Below are 14,092 nucleotides of genomic sequence, written 5' to 3'. Positions count from 1 at the left end.
ACTGAACCTGAAGTTTGGTGTCTCTAGGCAAAGTTGAGCGGCATCTCATTGTTGTCTCCAACTAGAAACTGAGTTGTTTTTTTTTTAATTCAGTTTTTTTTTTTTTTTCTTAGCTGAGCTCAGAGGCAAAGTGATCCCAGATTGAAATGTGTCCCCACGCTTTACCAATGTGCTCTAAATTCCATGCTTATGAATATAACAGATCCCATTTTTAGACATTTGAAATAAGTGTTGTAATAGTAGTTGTAACACTATATGGAAACAACCTTTGCAGAGATATGTTAAAACGGATGGATAGATTGATTGATAGATAGATGGATAGATCGATAAATAAAACCTGTCGCAATTTCTATCAGTCACTCATTTCTCTGCCTTTGAATGTCCTTCCTCTTAGTAGCGTTTATGTTCTTCAACATGCACGTGATTATAAACAGTCCTGTGATATCCGAATAATCAGGCAGGCTTCCTGTCTATCAGCTTCAGTATAGATTTGTGGCTTCAGCTGAACTTGCACTTGTGAAACTGAACCTCGCCAAACCAGCATTTGAGATGTTGCTCTTTTGCATAGAAGCGGCAGAGCAATGCTCTGCACACTGGGTGCACATCGTTGTGTGGATCTTTGATCAGGCCGTCTCCTGTGCTCCTGCAGCCCCACTGTGTGCTGTTGGCCTCCAAGGAGAACTCCGCTCCTGTCAAGCTGGGAGGGTTCGGCGTGGCCATCCAGCTGGGAGAATCTGGCTTGGTAGCTGGAGGTACACACACACACACACAAACATACACACGCGCACACATGGAATCTAAAATGAAAAGCTGTAGACAGTCTATAATATACAAATCTGGAAGCAGGCACACAGCTGTGCTCTCTCACACAGCTCAGTATTGAGACAATAACTAGGAAGCAATGTTCAAATTGAACAATGTTTTTAACTCCTATAACAAAAACAAAACAAAACAAAAACCACCACGAAGGATCTGGAAGGATGTCTCACCACGCTGATTTCTGATGGAATTCAGGAAAAATGTTAAGGATCCGCTGATTAAAAATGAAATCCAACCCTAATAGCTGACACTTGTAGAAGCTAATGCCCGCTCTTCTCCAGGGCGGGTTGGCACCCCCCACTTCATGGCCCCAGAGGTGGTGAAGAGGGAGCCGTATGGTAAACCTGTGGATGTGTGGGGCTGCGGCGTGATCCTCTTCATCCTCCTGTCTGGCTGCCTGCCGTTCTACGGCACAAAGGAGCGTCTGTTTGAGGCCATCATTAAGGGCAAATACAAGGTGAGGGCCGATCGCGCACACAGAACATTTTCATCACTGCACCGCGCCGAAGCACAACAATCAGCTCCTCGATGTGCCGCGGAGAACATGTTTCAGTGGCTCTTTGAGGTCAAGGTTGTTGTAGAAGAAAGATTCCCATCCCTCCTGGGAAGCCGACATGTTTGTCTCACTCGCGTCATTATGAGTGAGCATGAAATAACTCTTCCTCACTCTTTGAGGAGAAGTCAGTCGGAGGTGAAGCATCAACTGACTGGGAGTGAGATAGAAGTGTGTTTTCACCGTGGCTGATGCAGCGGGATGGAAGACACTCTGCACGAACATTCACTGCTTTTACTTTGGAGAGTAAAAACCAAATCCCCAATAGAAAATGACTTGGACATTTATGAACCCTAATAATCACGGTACCAAGTGAAAATCACATGGGCACGCACATAAGTCTCCCTTCACTGACTTAGTGACGATGGCAACAACATACTGCATCCTTGTGATGACATCCGTCCATTTGTGCTGTGGTCCAGATGAACCCACGTCAGTGGGCCCACATCTCAGAGAGCGCCAAAGACCTGGTGCGACGCATGCTGATGCTGGACCCCGCTGAGAGGATCACGGTCTACGAGGCCCTCAACCACCCCTGGCTGAAGGCAAGCTCAAACACACACACACACACACACACACACAGGAGTCTTCAGGATCGGTGGAGTTCAGCAGGAGCTGAGCTCCCACGAAAGATGAGGCTGTATCATGTTGTGATAAAATCATCACCCTCAAACCACTGATCCATTACATGACACTCATGACGCTCATCACTCGGCTCAGAACCACAGCTTTCACATCCGTTTCCTCACAGCTCCTAGCTCTTGTGTGTGTGTGTGTTATGTTCATATTGTGTGTGTAAGGTTTATGTCCCCTTGCCTCTACACATGTGCTTGTGTGTATGTGCACGCAGGAGAGGGACAGGTATGCCTACAAGATCCACCTTCCAGAAACTGTGGAACAGCTGAGGAAGTTTAACGCCCGGAGGAAGCTGAAGGTCAGTGTGTGCTGAGGGGGCAGGTCACATCCCTCACACTCTGTACACACTCTTTGATTACAGCCCTCCACGTCCAATATTAGACATGTGCAACAGCTGTTTTATCTCTCCAACGTGTCCCAGGGTGCAGTGCTGGCTGCTGTTTCAAGCCACAAGTTCAATTCCTACTACGGTGACCCTCCTGAGGAGCTACATGACTTTTCAGATGACCCCACCTCCTCAGGTAAAGCTGTCCCCAGGATCAGCGCCTGATCCACAGCATCCAGGAGACCTTTCACTCACACCTTTCACTTGGTCATGACAGTTGTTTGTTTTTTTTGTTTGTTTTTTTACCCTTTCGGGCTGCATATCTTAAAGAGAGCTTATGTAAATCACTTTTATATCATCGCACGTGTCCACACACACGCATCCGCATCCAGGCCACACACATCCAGCCAACTCTCTCTGCTGACTTCAGTGAAGCTGCCGTGTTTCACTCCTGCGTAGGGTGGCGAGAGCAGCAACACTGTCCAGGCGTGTGTTCTTGCATGTGAATTCCACTACACGTCGTTTAGTTGGGCTCGGATGTCACATGACTCTGCATTTGTTCAGCTCTTCCGTGATGCTGAATTATTTGACCCCCAAAAAAGAAACTGTAACGGCGTCATCCAGATTTAACTGTTCCATCAACTCTAGGTTGACTCTTAATATGTAAATTACGTTGACTTCAATGATGGAACATGCATCCGCAGAGAGGATGTTGGCTTTCTAGCCCAGTTTCTATTCTGGTTTTATCCTGGTGTCTTATTGTGATGGCCAGCTGTCTGAGCAGCACTTCCTGTGTTTCAGTGAAAACACATATTGGCCAACAGCCTCACATCCCTGTCTCCTCTGAGGACTTTCACTTCCTCCTATTAGAGAGCTGCCAGCTGCGCACACCAACGCATAACTGCATATAGAAGCCGCTCGTCTCTGTAGTTTAAATCACTCATGACTGAGTCACTTTAATGAGCGCGGCTGGATCCACATTGCGCTCAGGTTCAGTCGAGTGTCGCTCCTAGATCTGCTGAGACGAGCAGTCTGGGGCGCCGTACTTCCTCGTAGAGTTGCTGGGTCCCAGACGTGTTGCTGGTCGTTGACTTGTGTCGTATTGTACATGCTTGCAGCTCATTTATAGATGCTCGTGCTGAGTTTCTTCCTCTCTGCTGCTGCTGCTGCACCTTCGCTCTGCCACTCTTCTACCTCTCTGAGGTGCTAACCTCATCTGTAGTTTGCAGGAAACCTCCTCTAATCTCAGCCTCTCTTTTTCTCTCTCTCTCTCTCTCTCTCTCTCTCTCCCTTCTGCTCTGCTGTCTCTAGGCCTGCTAGCCGCTGAAAGTACGTATCCCCCCTCACCGTGTGTGATCATGAGCTCATCACCGACTTTTTACTAGCATTAAATAGTTGTAGATGATGTGAGTCCTCTGCGGTGTCTCCCTCTGGGTTTCCCTTTTGGTTTTGCTTTATTCCTCCTGACCAGCAAACGTTCGATAGCCTCACGAGCTAAACTAGAGGACAAGATTATCCTCCACAAAGCAGATCTCCTTTATGCTGTTTGTTCCTGCAGCACCTTCATATTTACTCCAGGGCTTTTTAATCTGGTCAAATTAGGCTCAACTATTTTTGTATTTTTTATTTTTTTTTTAGGAATCATAACATGTTTAAAACGTGAATGAGTTATAGCTTTGCTTGTCTCCTCCGGCACGTTTCTGAGGAGGTGAACTGCTGATACTTTCCCTCTGCATATTCTCCTCTTGACTTTCTGAAGTGTCTTTCCTCTGATGTTGTATTGATGCCATTACCGCTGTTTCTCTGGTTTTGCTGCATGTGTGGGCGATGCAGCAGGTACTTGGGGTTAAATAGTTCTGAATGTGTGTATGTTCTGTTGTGTGTAATTTCTGTTGTTGTTGTTGTTGTTGGAGTTTTGTTTTTGCCTGTTTGTTGACGTGTAACTGTTCGTCAGTGTCATGTTCAGTGTTTGCATTCTGTGTGTTGTTGAATGTTTGCAGGGACTGCTCGGTGTACTAGTGGATGTATTTGTGTGCCTGTGGTTCAGCCTAAGTGTTAAAACTAAGCGTGTGTGTGTATTTGTGTGTGCGTGCGTGCAGGGGCAGTGTCACAGGTCTTGGACAGTCTAGAGGAGATTCATGCTTTGACGGACTGCAGTGAGAAAGACATGGAGTTCCTCCACAGCGTCTTCCAGGACCAGCACCTCCACACTCTATTAGATGTGAGTCTGGTACCAAAAATATCCACAAGGTGTCACCTTCACATCCTTCACTGGGTATTGTATTAGGTTTGGAGCTGACAATGCTTGATATTTCTTGCAGCTTTATGACAAAATCAACACCAGGTCGTCCCCTCAGATTAGAAACCCTCCAAGTGATGGAGTGCAGAGAGCCAAAGAGGTGAGGCGGTCATCCGACACTCACAAATTCATGCAGCTGGTTATGTTCAATAACACAAAAACTCCAGAGATTCATGCTTCATTCATTCTTTTCCTTCCCAGGTACTTGAAACTATTTCCTGCTACCCAGAGAACATGGAGGCCAAGGAGCTCAGGAGGATCCTCACACAGCCGCACTTCATGGTAGTTCTGGAAAACAAAAGCACAAATTGTGCCTGGTCAGATCTTCTATTGGTCTGTGCATTTAGGGCATGATTGTTAGCGTGTGTGTGTGTGTGTGTGTGTGTGTGTGTGTGAGTGAGTGTGAGATTACAACCTCCAGTGTCACAAGCAGGGTTCTTTTGACAATCCACGTAACTCCCTCTGCCACAAAGCTGCTTAGCGATGTGCCTGGCAAGCCGTCGGGCAGCAGCGACACACATGCAGAGGAAGAGCTGAGGAGAGCACAGGCCTCAGTGTGTGGTGGGTCTGATGGCTCAAACACTCCTGAGACCAGACGAACATTCAGGGAGGCCATCTCTGTCACACAGGGGAGCTGCTAACAGAGGCAGAAGGACTCTCGCGGGGATTCCCTGTCTCAGGTGTCGTGTTGTTTCTGGATGTTGTTAGCTGATGTGCAGCAGCGGTGACGTTGAGTGCCTGTCAGTGGCGAGGTGAATGTAGTGTTAACAGTTATTTCGCTCCGTTAGAGGTGGAAAAGGTGTTTTCCTGCAGCGGATTCAGTCTGTGTGGTTTTACTGGGGCTGTCACGCCTCAGTTTGCCTCAAATCCAATTAGAGCGTCTTGCTCTCTGACCTCACCTGCTGGCTCGCCCCTCCTGCCGCTGCCAGCCGACTGGGCTTCAGCGCACACGAGCAGAAATGCGAGCAAACATTTGGATTATTCCTCCGCTCGTTAGTATCACACGTAGCCATAGTTGACGTCTGCGTTAAACGGTGTCAGGATCAGTCGGGAGCTTGTAGTGCCAGCTGGTTCCAGGCTCCAGGACTGCGGTGGATCATCAGCCAGTGTGTTGTTAGTCACACCAGCAGATGTGAGCACTTGGCAACAGCAGTTAGTAGACGTGATGGTGAAAACACGCGACGTGCCAGTGACACGATCAGTGCCCCAGGAGGATTAGTGTAAGTGACACTCGGAGTGTTTGGATGAGACTCAGCGCTTGCTTTACTGAGAGAAAACACAACCTGTGTGCACACGCAGGCTCTGCTGCAGACTCACGATGTGGTGGCCCACGAGGTCTACAGTGACGAGGCGCTGAGAGTGACCCCCCCCGCCCACCTCGCCGTACCTGAACGGAGACTCCCCGGACAGCACCAACGGAGACATGGACCTGGAGAACGTCACCAGAGTTCGTCTGGTGCAGTTTCAGAAGAACACAGACGAGCCCATGGTGTGTATGCTACTCATGAACCCAACGGGGATGTAGAGGTTGACCTTTGACCCTCTGACCCGCTGTGTCTCCTCCAGGGAATCACTCTGAAGATGAACGAGCTCAACCACTGTATCGTGGCTCGAATCATGCACGGTGGAATGATTCATCGACAAGGTGCACACGCGTACACCATCAGAATTCCAACATCCCAGTGAGGCTCAGTGTCACATGACCATCAAACTTAGACGTGTCCGTTTTATCACTGGCTTGAGCAGACGCAAGTCCCTTAGTTTCTTTTCCTCGCCACCGCTCATTCTCAGCACCCTCAGTCAGATGTCAGCGTGTCTGATGCCGCCACGGCTTTTTGTCCCATCGTGCCGCTTCACCACGCTGCATTAAATAATCACCACGCCGAACGTATGAGACAGACCGAGTGGCGTCATTCTAAACCGGTGCCGTAATGGCTTTAATAGCTGCGCCACTTATAATAGAGATTCTCCATTAAAGGTATTAAGTCTGTTTTCACCAATTAAAAAAAAACAATCACTCTGTCATCATTTAGTCGTTCCTCTTTAAATATGATTTGAACAGAGATTAGCTTGCTCGCTGCACTGCTAATTGATACAAGGAGACCAAAGCCCCCCCCCCCCCCCCCCCCAGCCTCTCAGTAACCCCCCAGAGGGTCTCCACTGTCTCCTAGGTAGCTTTTATTAATTCATCATATCTCTGCTTCAGGAACTCTGCATGTTGGAGATGAAATCAGGGAGATTAATGGAATCAGTGTTGCAAACCAGACAGTGGAGCAGCTCCAGAAGATGCTGGTGAGTCCCACACTGGTAACGTAGTACTCGTGGTACTACAGTACCTTCATAGTACATGCATGCTTTGATGTCTGTGAGGCCTCTCTTTGTCCCCACAGAGGGAGATGAGGGGAAGCATCACCTTCAAGATTGTACCCAGTTACCGGTCCCAATCCATGTCCTGTGAGGTATGGAAACACACACACACACACACACACACACACTTGCTTCCATGTCTATTCAGCAAGAGGATTCATTGATTCATTGTGTGTGTGTGTGTTTGCGCGCCTTGCAGAAAGAGTCACCAGATTTGTCTCGACAGTCGCCTGCTAACGGCCATGCTAGCGTCACCAGCTCCATCCTGGTAGGTTCCTCATCCTCACTGGCCTTCCTCAGGCTGTGACACGTGTCAGGGATGTCAGTGGGTTAGCATTTTGGTTGCCGGGTAAAAGTACCATTACTAAACCTCCATTATGTCCACCAGGACCTGCCAGCCACCATCCAGCCTAAAGGTCGTCAGGTGAGACTTTGTCCTCCCGCTTCATTTGTCCTCGACTCCCTTGACGACTCTGTCAGTTCAAACCTGCACGTGCCGCATCACAAACTTCTCCCTGTACAACCATCAGCACACGTTAGTCATTGATCACATGACCCTCATCACCCCACTACAGTTTACGCCCCTCAGTGTATTTTTACTGCATGATATATATGTGTAAGTGTGTGTGATGCTCTCAACCCCATAGATCTCCAGACCTGCCATCAAGGACAAATTGTCCCTCAAGGTAAGACGTCCCCTAGTAGAACTAGATCCCTCCGCCCCCCTCATTGTAGTGGTGCCTAGATCCCTCGCTAGCTGCTTCGCCACTGGACGCCAGCAAATAAGAGAAGAAGAACTCTGGCTTTGGCTGATCTGAACCTGCTCTGCTCCTCCACGTAGTTTTGGCCGCCACTCCTCTTTCACCCAGGCAGCTTCCTCATCAGCACTGATCTTCATCACCGTGACTTCATCTAACAGGTTTGTTCTTCTTCGTCTCTCCCCCCCCCCCCCAACCCCCACCCCCACCACCACCCGTCCCCACAGATTTATGTACGTGCCCAGTTCGAGTACGACCCGGCCAAAGATGACCTCATCCCATGTAAGGAAGCAGGCATTCGCTTCAGGGTTGGTGACATCATTCAGATCATCTCCAAAGACGACCACAACTGGTGGCAGGGAAAGTTGGAGAACACCAAGAACGGTACCGCAGGGCTCATCCCCTCCCCCGAGCTGCAGGAGTGGTGAGTGCCACACACACACACACACTAGCATTTAAAATAAAGACTTTATTCCACTGTAATCAAAATGAAATTACTCCCAATTTGCAGCAGTGGCCAAGAAAGGATGATAAAATAAAAAAAAATTCTATTTTAGATTTGCCATCATGTCTACTTTGGGCCTCAAACATGGACTTTAGTAAACTCAACCATTAGCCTTGTAGTTTTATTGACGTTTAAGTAGGGAGAGCTTCACGTGTTACCCGTTAGCGTCGATAAAATTAGCCCCACCCACCTACCTGCGCTCAGTTGATGTTGAACACACCCCCTCAACTCTTGTGTCCCGTCCATAACATCTGTAAGCAGCAGTAACCCCCCCCCCCCCCACACACACACACACACACACACACGTATGCTTATGACTTCAATCAGTGTGTGCGTGTGTTTTGCAGGCGCGTGGCGTGTATAGCGATGGAGAAGACCAAGCAGGAACAGCAGGCTAGTTGTACCTGGTTTGGCAAGAAGAAGAAACAGTACAAAGACAAATACCTGGCCAAGCACAACGCAGGTAACCAACACACGCACACGCACACACACCCACAGCAATGTCGTGCAGAGAAAAGGGGCGCAGCTCGCTGCTCAGTCCAGGTGTGTCTCTGTAAACGCCTGGGTGCACGTCCCACTTTCCCTCTCCTGCCTTCACTAACAATCTTAATGAACAGCTTTTGATGTTTACTATTTGTTTTATCCATGGCGTTGTTGTTAATTAACCCTTCCGCTCCCACCCTCTGTCCATCTTCCATGCTGTCTCTTACCCAATGACATGGCTGCATGTAAGTAACTCCAGACGCCTGCTCTTCTTCCTCTGTGTCCCCCTCCTAGTGTCCCCCTGTTGTTTCTTTGATCTGGTTCCTGAGGGCCAGTAGCAGGTTGGATGCTGACCCAGGCTGCTGGCCTCCATCAGCTCTGGCTCAGGCCTGGCTGGTGCTTCCGTTAAAGCTAAATCTCCTCAGCCTGCCCCTCCAAACCTCTAGTTTCTGAGCTCGTACTGCTGCAGATTACCACAATTATATGACTGCAGTACAGCTACTTCAACCCCATACGTGATGTTTGCCCTCTCCCCTGACAGTGTTTGATCAACTAGATCTAGTGACTTACGAGGAGGTGGTCAAACTGCCGTCGTTCAAGAGGAAAACACTGGTTTTACTGGGTGAGTAAAGCTGGGACTGGTCTCGGCTGAGGCAGAGCGCCTCTGCAGCAGCGACCAATGCTGACGCTGCGGTGTTTTTGTTCAGGCGCGCACGGAGTCGGTAGGAGGCACATCAAGAACACACTCATCACCAAACATCCTGACCGCTTCGCCTACCCCATCCCCCGTAAGGACACGGCACACACACACACACACACTCACTCATGTCTTAATAAAGCGGTTGCCACCTTGTGGTTTCTCTGAGGTAACATCAGTGCATCAGACCACACATGCAACCTTCTGAGATGCTTCTAAATTCCCCAAAATGGGTGGATTAGCCAGCCACGTGTATTTAGCATGAAGCTAACGGCGGTTGTAACACTTGAGTTTGTAACATGGATGGGGTTTTTTTTGGGGGGGGGGGGGTAGCAGCAGTAGTACGCATCATTGTTGCAGCTGTTCAAGAACCTCTGTGTTCTGTTGGCACTTCCAGACACAACACGGCCTCCTAAGAAGGACGAGGAGAACGGGAAGAACTACTACTTTGTGTCTCACGACCAGATGATGCAGGACATCAGTAACAACGACTACCTGGAGTACGGCAGCCACGAGGACGCCATGTACGGGACCAGGCTGGAGACCATCAGGCAGATCCATGCCCAGGGCATGATCTCCATCCTGGACGTTGAGCCACAGGTAGACCAGAACCGATGCCATGAACAGCCATTAAATCACAGTCCTCCCCTCACTGACGTCACTTTCTCGCCGCAGGCTTGTTTTCAGTTGTCTTTCTTTCAGCAAAGTAGAATTGACCGTATTCAAAATGTCTCCTCAGGCACTAAAGATCCTCAGGACAGCCGAGTTTGCTCCCTACGTGGTCTTCATCGCAGCTCCCACCATCACCCAGGGCATGACCGAGGTACACCCACCAGTGCCGCCCCCCTCCCCCGTTAGCACGTCCTCACTCACGAGGCTTCTGCACGTCTCTCTCACTTCACACGCCCTCTTTGCTTTACGCATGTTTGTATTTTCTTTGGCATGCCGCTTTTCATTTGCACCCAAGGTTCCGAAGTGGTGCAAGAAACTGCCTGTAAGTACTGTAGTACCGCATGTGTCCGTCTGCCACACCCAAAGGTGTATTTTGCCCTTCAAGTACTCAAAGATGTCACCCCCCCCCCCCCCCGCCGCCCCATGGTGCTTCAAAACACCAGCAACATCGACTTAGCGCTGTAGCTATGACAAGAACACCTTTTGGTAGTTCTGCCGTTGTTTAGCCTCCATTAGCTTCAAGCCAAATGTGATTTTTTTTTTTTTTACCTCTGGGTCACAAAGAGTTGACGAAGGCAAGGAAACAGCTACGGGAGCTCAGCGCTCCTCTTTGAGGACTTGAAAGGCAAAATACTCTTCATGGGTGAAGTACTGCTTTGATTGTGTGTTTTTTCACTGGTCCAACCCCTCCTCTCTACTTCCTGTGTGTAATAGCACGAAGTACTCCACAACTAGTTAACTGTCCTAACTTTGTTTCAAGCATCATACCATTACTAGATATGCTAGTTGAATATATCACTCTTCTACCCCCCCCAGGACGACTCCCTCCAGCGGCTCCAGAAAGAGTCTGAGATGCTTCAGCGCACCTACGCCCACTACTTCGACCAGACCATCATCAACAACGAGATCGACGACACCCTGCGCCTGCTGGAGGAGGCGGTGGACCTGGTGTCCACCACCCCCCAGTGGGTCCCCGTCTCCTGGGTCTACTGACACACAATCAACGGCTCCATCCAGCTCACGCCCCCCTGAACACACCATCTGGCACGGATGCTCGACCGTGGTTGAATCCTCTCTCTCTCATCACACATCTGTAGATAAACTACGTTGGAAAAGAGGGAAAAAGAAGAACCTGATGACTCTGACGCCTCATTCACAGAGACTTCACCCTGCCTCGACCCCCCTTTTCTCAACAGCCTCAAAGGCGTCTTGTTGTGTACATATATACATATATACATATATATAAATGATACAAATCTAAGTGAATATGGTTCTGTCCTTCTTATCTAGTTGCAGGGAGGGGAGTGGAGGGAGCGGTAGATATTTTGTACTTTTTCTTTTGTAACAGACGGACAGGTGGTACTGTTGGAAAGGCAATAGCGAGCATGACCATAAAGCAGTCTTATCCGTGGGTGTGTGTTGATCTTGTAAGGCACTTCTTGTGGTACTGTGTCCCCCCCCCTCCGATCTTCCTGTGACAAACAGGCCGAAGCACATTAGAAGCTGCTAAAGTGGCGACAAGTAACGCTCCAAATGCAACGTTTAGAGTGAAGCAAAAAAAAAAAAAAAAAACCAAGGAAAAAAAGCACAGGAAACTTAGCAGTTTCTCTCCACCCTCCCCTCTATTTATTTGTCAGAAGGAGCACACTCTATCCCTGCCGCTCCCCCCCCCCCCCCCCGAGCCTCTGAATGTCTCTGTTTACATCTCAGTTTGCACAAGAACGGACAATGAAGACGACTCGCATTGCGTCACCTCTCAGTTTTGTCTTGCCTCCTCTCTTTGCTGTCTAGAAGCCCCACCCCCCCCCCCCACCCCACCCTGAAGATCCTTCTAGAACTGTGAAACTGCACTGACACCACGGACTAAAACAAACGGCCTTCCAGAGCCTCGGGAGGGGGGGGGAGGGGGGAGTAATTAACACCTATGCACGCCCCCTCCCGGGCAGACCGCCATCATTTCCTCCTTTGCCTGTTACAATGAAGTGTTCAGGAATGTTTTTGTGGGAGGGGAGGGGCTTTGTGTAGGTGGGAATCAATCCAATCTTAGAGCCGATGTTTTGGAACTGTTAACTGTTGTCTTTAAAAAGAAAAAAAAAAATATACGAGGAGTATTCTTGTTTTGAGGGAGAGAAAATAACTAAATTTTGTGTGTAAATGTTTCAATGGTGCGTACGTCATATGAGTGAATTTACCAAGAGCCAGTGTATATTAACCCTTAAAAGAAGCTCAGTATGTGACATGACCTCTTCATGCTTTACCGGAAGTAGCACGGCGCCGCGCCACCGACGCGTGAATCGCTTCAAAAAATGAGAGAAAAAAAAAAGGCACATCATTGTAGGGGTTTTAACACACGAAAAAACAGCGTGAGGGCGGCGGCGGTGCTACTTCAGGTGAAGAGATCTCATTTCAAGTCCTGTATAAAATGCAAATGACAAAAGCAGCTCTTCTGTATGAAATGTTTTTGGTTTTTTTTGTTATTTCATTTTTAAAAAAAAAATATATTTCCTTTTATGTGTTTAAAGTAAACCGCCTTTGTCTTTCTTTCCGAGCTCTGTTGAGGTTTGGGTCTTCCGGCTTCTCATCGAACGTACGTGCCGGACGCGCACGCGTGTACGTGTTCAGGGGAGTGAAGGAGCTCCTAAGTGTCCACTTGTGTCCCTCTGTCGTTTGCTGCCTGTGGGAGGAGGTGTAGAAGCGACACCTCCCACTTCACATTTCTGGTCCGCTTCTACGCCAGGGCCCTGCAGAAGCGCAGCACTGACAGCCTCTCGTTTCCGGCTCTTGCAGACGCGCACGCCTTCCCCTTCAAACCGTATTTGCTCAGTAACCTGATGATCTCCTCTGTGGAAGAAAAGGAATCATTGAGGCAGTTGTACAGGAACTGAAATAACTGAAGGCCAGAGTGAACCTGCCTGGATCGTTCTCAGCTATGGTGATGAGGTAAAAGAGTCCTTTACTGGACAGCAGCGTTGATACTAGAGGCAGGAATCTGTCAGTGACCTCCCGGCCTCGCGTCCCGCCGGCCCAGGCGGCTTCTATGCCAGTGCTGCCGACCTGGAGGACAGAACACAGCAGCTCGTGCCTGCTTCATCTGTTTTGATGGCAAACGTGAAGCCGAGTTACCTCCTCTGAAGGTGTGACAACGTAGGGAGGGTTGAACAGCAGGACGTCCACTTTTCCGCTCATCCGGGGCAGAAGACACCCCACCTGGAACAGAAAAGCGTGTTGATGCGCACAATTCCAGCCGTGGCGTGTAAATCTTGCACGTCAACGTCTCACCAGGTCTGTGACGACGGGCTCCAGGGAGACGTTGTTGCAGGAAGCTGTCTCTGCCGTGCACTGCGCCGCTGCGGGATTGACATCAGTGCAGCTGGGACATGGGACATCAATCGTGACGTGGACTGATGGAAAATGTTGCTTTGCATGCAAGAATTACTCACAAGTATAACGCCGAAGGGCCCAGCACGGAGGCTAGGAATGCGGACACCACTCCGGAGCCGCTGCCGACCTCCAGGCACATACATGGGCTGGGAAGGTAAACGCGCATGCGCAATTAGGACCAGGTAACATAAACAAATAGCTACACGTGGTAAAGACGAGCCGCACCTCAACATCTGTAACTTCTCCGCATCTTTCTCCAGAGCGTCAATCAACAGGAAAGAGTCCTCCGCAGGCTCGTAAACATCCCGGAAGTGTCCTCGCCCGGCGTGTGAGTAAACCGGCGTGGGGAAGCTAGCAGACATGCTAGCACGTAGCTAACCGCCCGTACGGCGCGTCACCGCCAGCAAAGCGAACCATGAGTCGATAGAATTAACGACTTGTGTTTGGACATGTAGTTCAACTCCGGAGTGACATTTTTTATCATAAAAATGAAGTAAAAAAAACAATAAAAAGCGTCAGCTACGAAGGGAGCTTCTCGTCAGCGAGGGGCTTGGCTTTACTTCCGTGTATACTAACACGTCACAGCACGTAGCGAAA

At 49.2% G+C, this 14,092-nt stretch overlaps 2 protein-coding genes across 2 annotated transcripts in view; one reads left to right on the top strand and one right to left on the bottom strand.

The window, feature by feature from the left end:
- caskb (calcium/calmodulin-dependent serine protein kinase b) overlaps positions 1–12,645 on the top strand; it is a 26,943-nt gene extending 14,298 nt beyond the window's left edge. Inside the window, 25 exon segments of the mRNA XM_086223089.1 lie at positions 650–752; positions 1,101–1,276; positions 1,795–1,917; positions 2,223–2,306; positions 2,430–2,529; positions 3,645–3,662; positions 4,433–4,554; positions 4,655–4,732; positions 4,834–4,914; positions 5,932–5,997; positions 5,999–6,121; positions 6,199–6,277; positions 6,839–6,924; positions 7,023–7,091; positions 7,199–7,267; positions 7,388–7,423; positions 7,647–7,685; positions 7,985–8,181; positions 8,610–8,725; positions 9,287–9,367; positions 9,453–9,533; positions 9,840–10,042; positions 10,182–10,265; positions 10,410–10,436; positions 10,931–12,645. Coding sequence (XP_086079215.1) covers positions 650–752; positions 1,101–1,276; positions 1,795–1,917; positions 2,223–2,306; positions 2,430–2,529; positions 3,645–3,662; positions 4,433–4,554; positions 4,655–4,732; positions 4,834–4,914; positions 5,932–5,997; positions 5,999–6,121; positions 6,199–6,277; positions 6,839–6,924; positions 7,023–7,091; positions 7,199–7,267; positions 7,388–7,423; positions 7,647–7,685; positions 7,985–8,181; positions 8,610–8,725; positions 9,287–9,367; positions 9,453–9,533; positions 9,840–10,042; positions 10,182–10,265; positions 10,410–10,436; positions 10,931–11,107 — 2,418 coding nt within the window. The 3' untranslated portion in view covers positions 11,108–12,645.
- hemk2 (HemK methyltransferase 2, ETF1 glutamine and histone H4 lysine) lies at positions 12,193–14,092 on the bottom strand. Its single transcript, XM_086223237.1, has 6 exons — positions 13,721–14,092; positions 13,555–13,641; positions 13,394–13,484; positions 13,238–13,321; positions 13,027–13,168; positions 12,193–12,955 (listed from the first exon to the last, which is right to left on the bottom strand). Exons 1-6 carry the CDS (start codon positions 13,855–13,857, stop codon positions 12,843–12,845), a joined length of 654 nt encoding a protein of 217 aa, XP_086079363.1. The 5' UTR covers positions 13,858–14,092; the 3' UTR covers positions 12,193–12,842.

This window comes from Aulostomus chinensis, chromosome 1 (genome assembly GCF_037954235.1).
Source record: "Aulostomus chinensis isolate RoL2024-O1b breed Wild chromosome 1, RoL_Achi_v1.0, whole genome shotgun sequence".
NCBI classification, from domain to species: Eukaryota; Metazoa; Chordata; class Actinopteri; order Syngnathiformes; family Aulostomidae; genus Aulostomus; species Aulostomus chinensis.
This window is presented reverse-complemented; position numbering and strand designations above follow the sequence as displayed.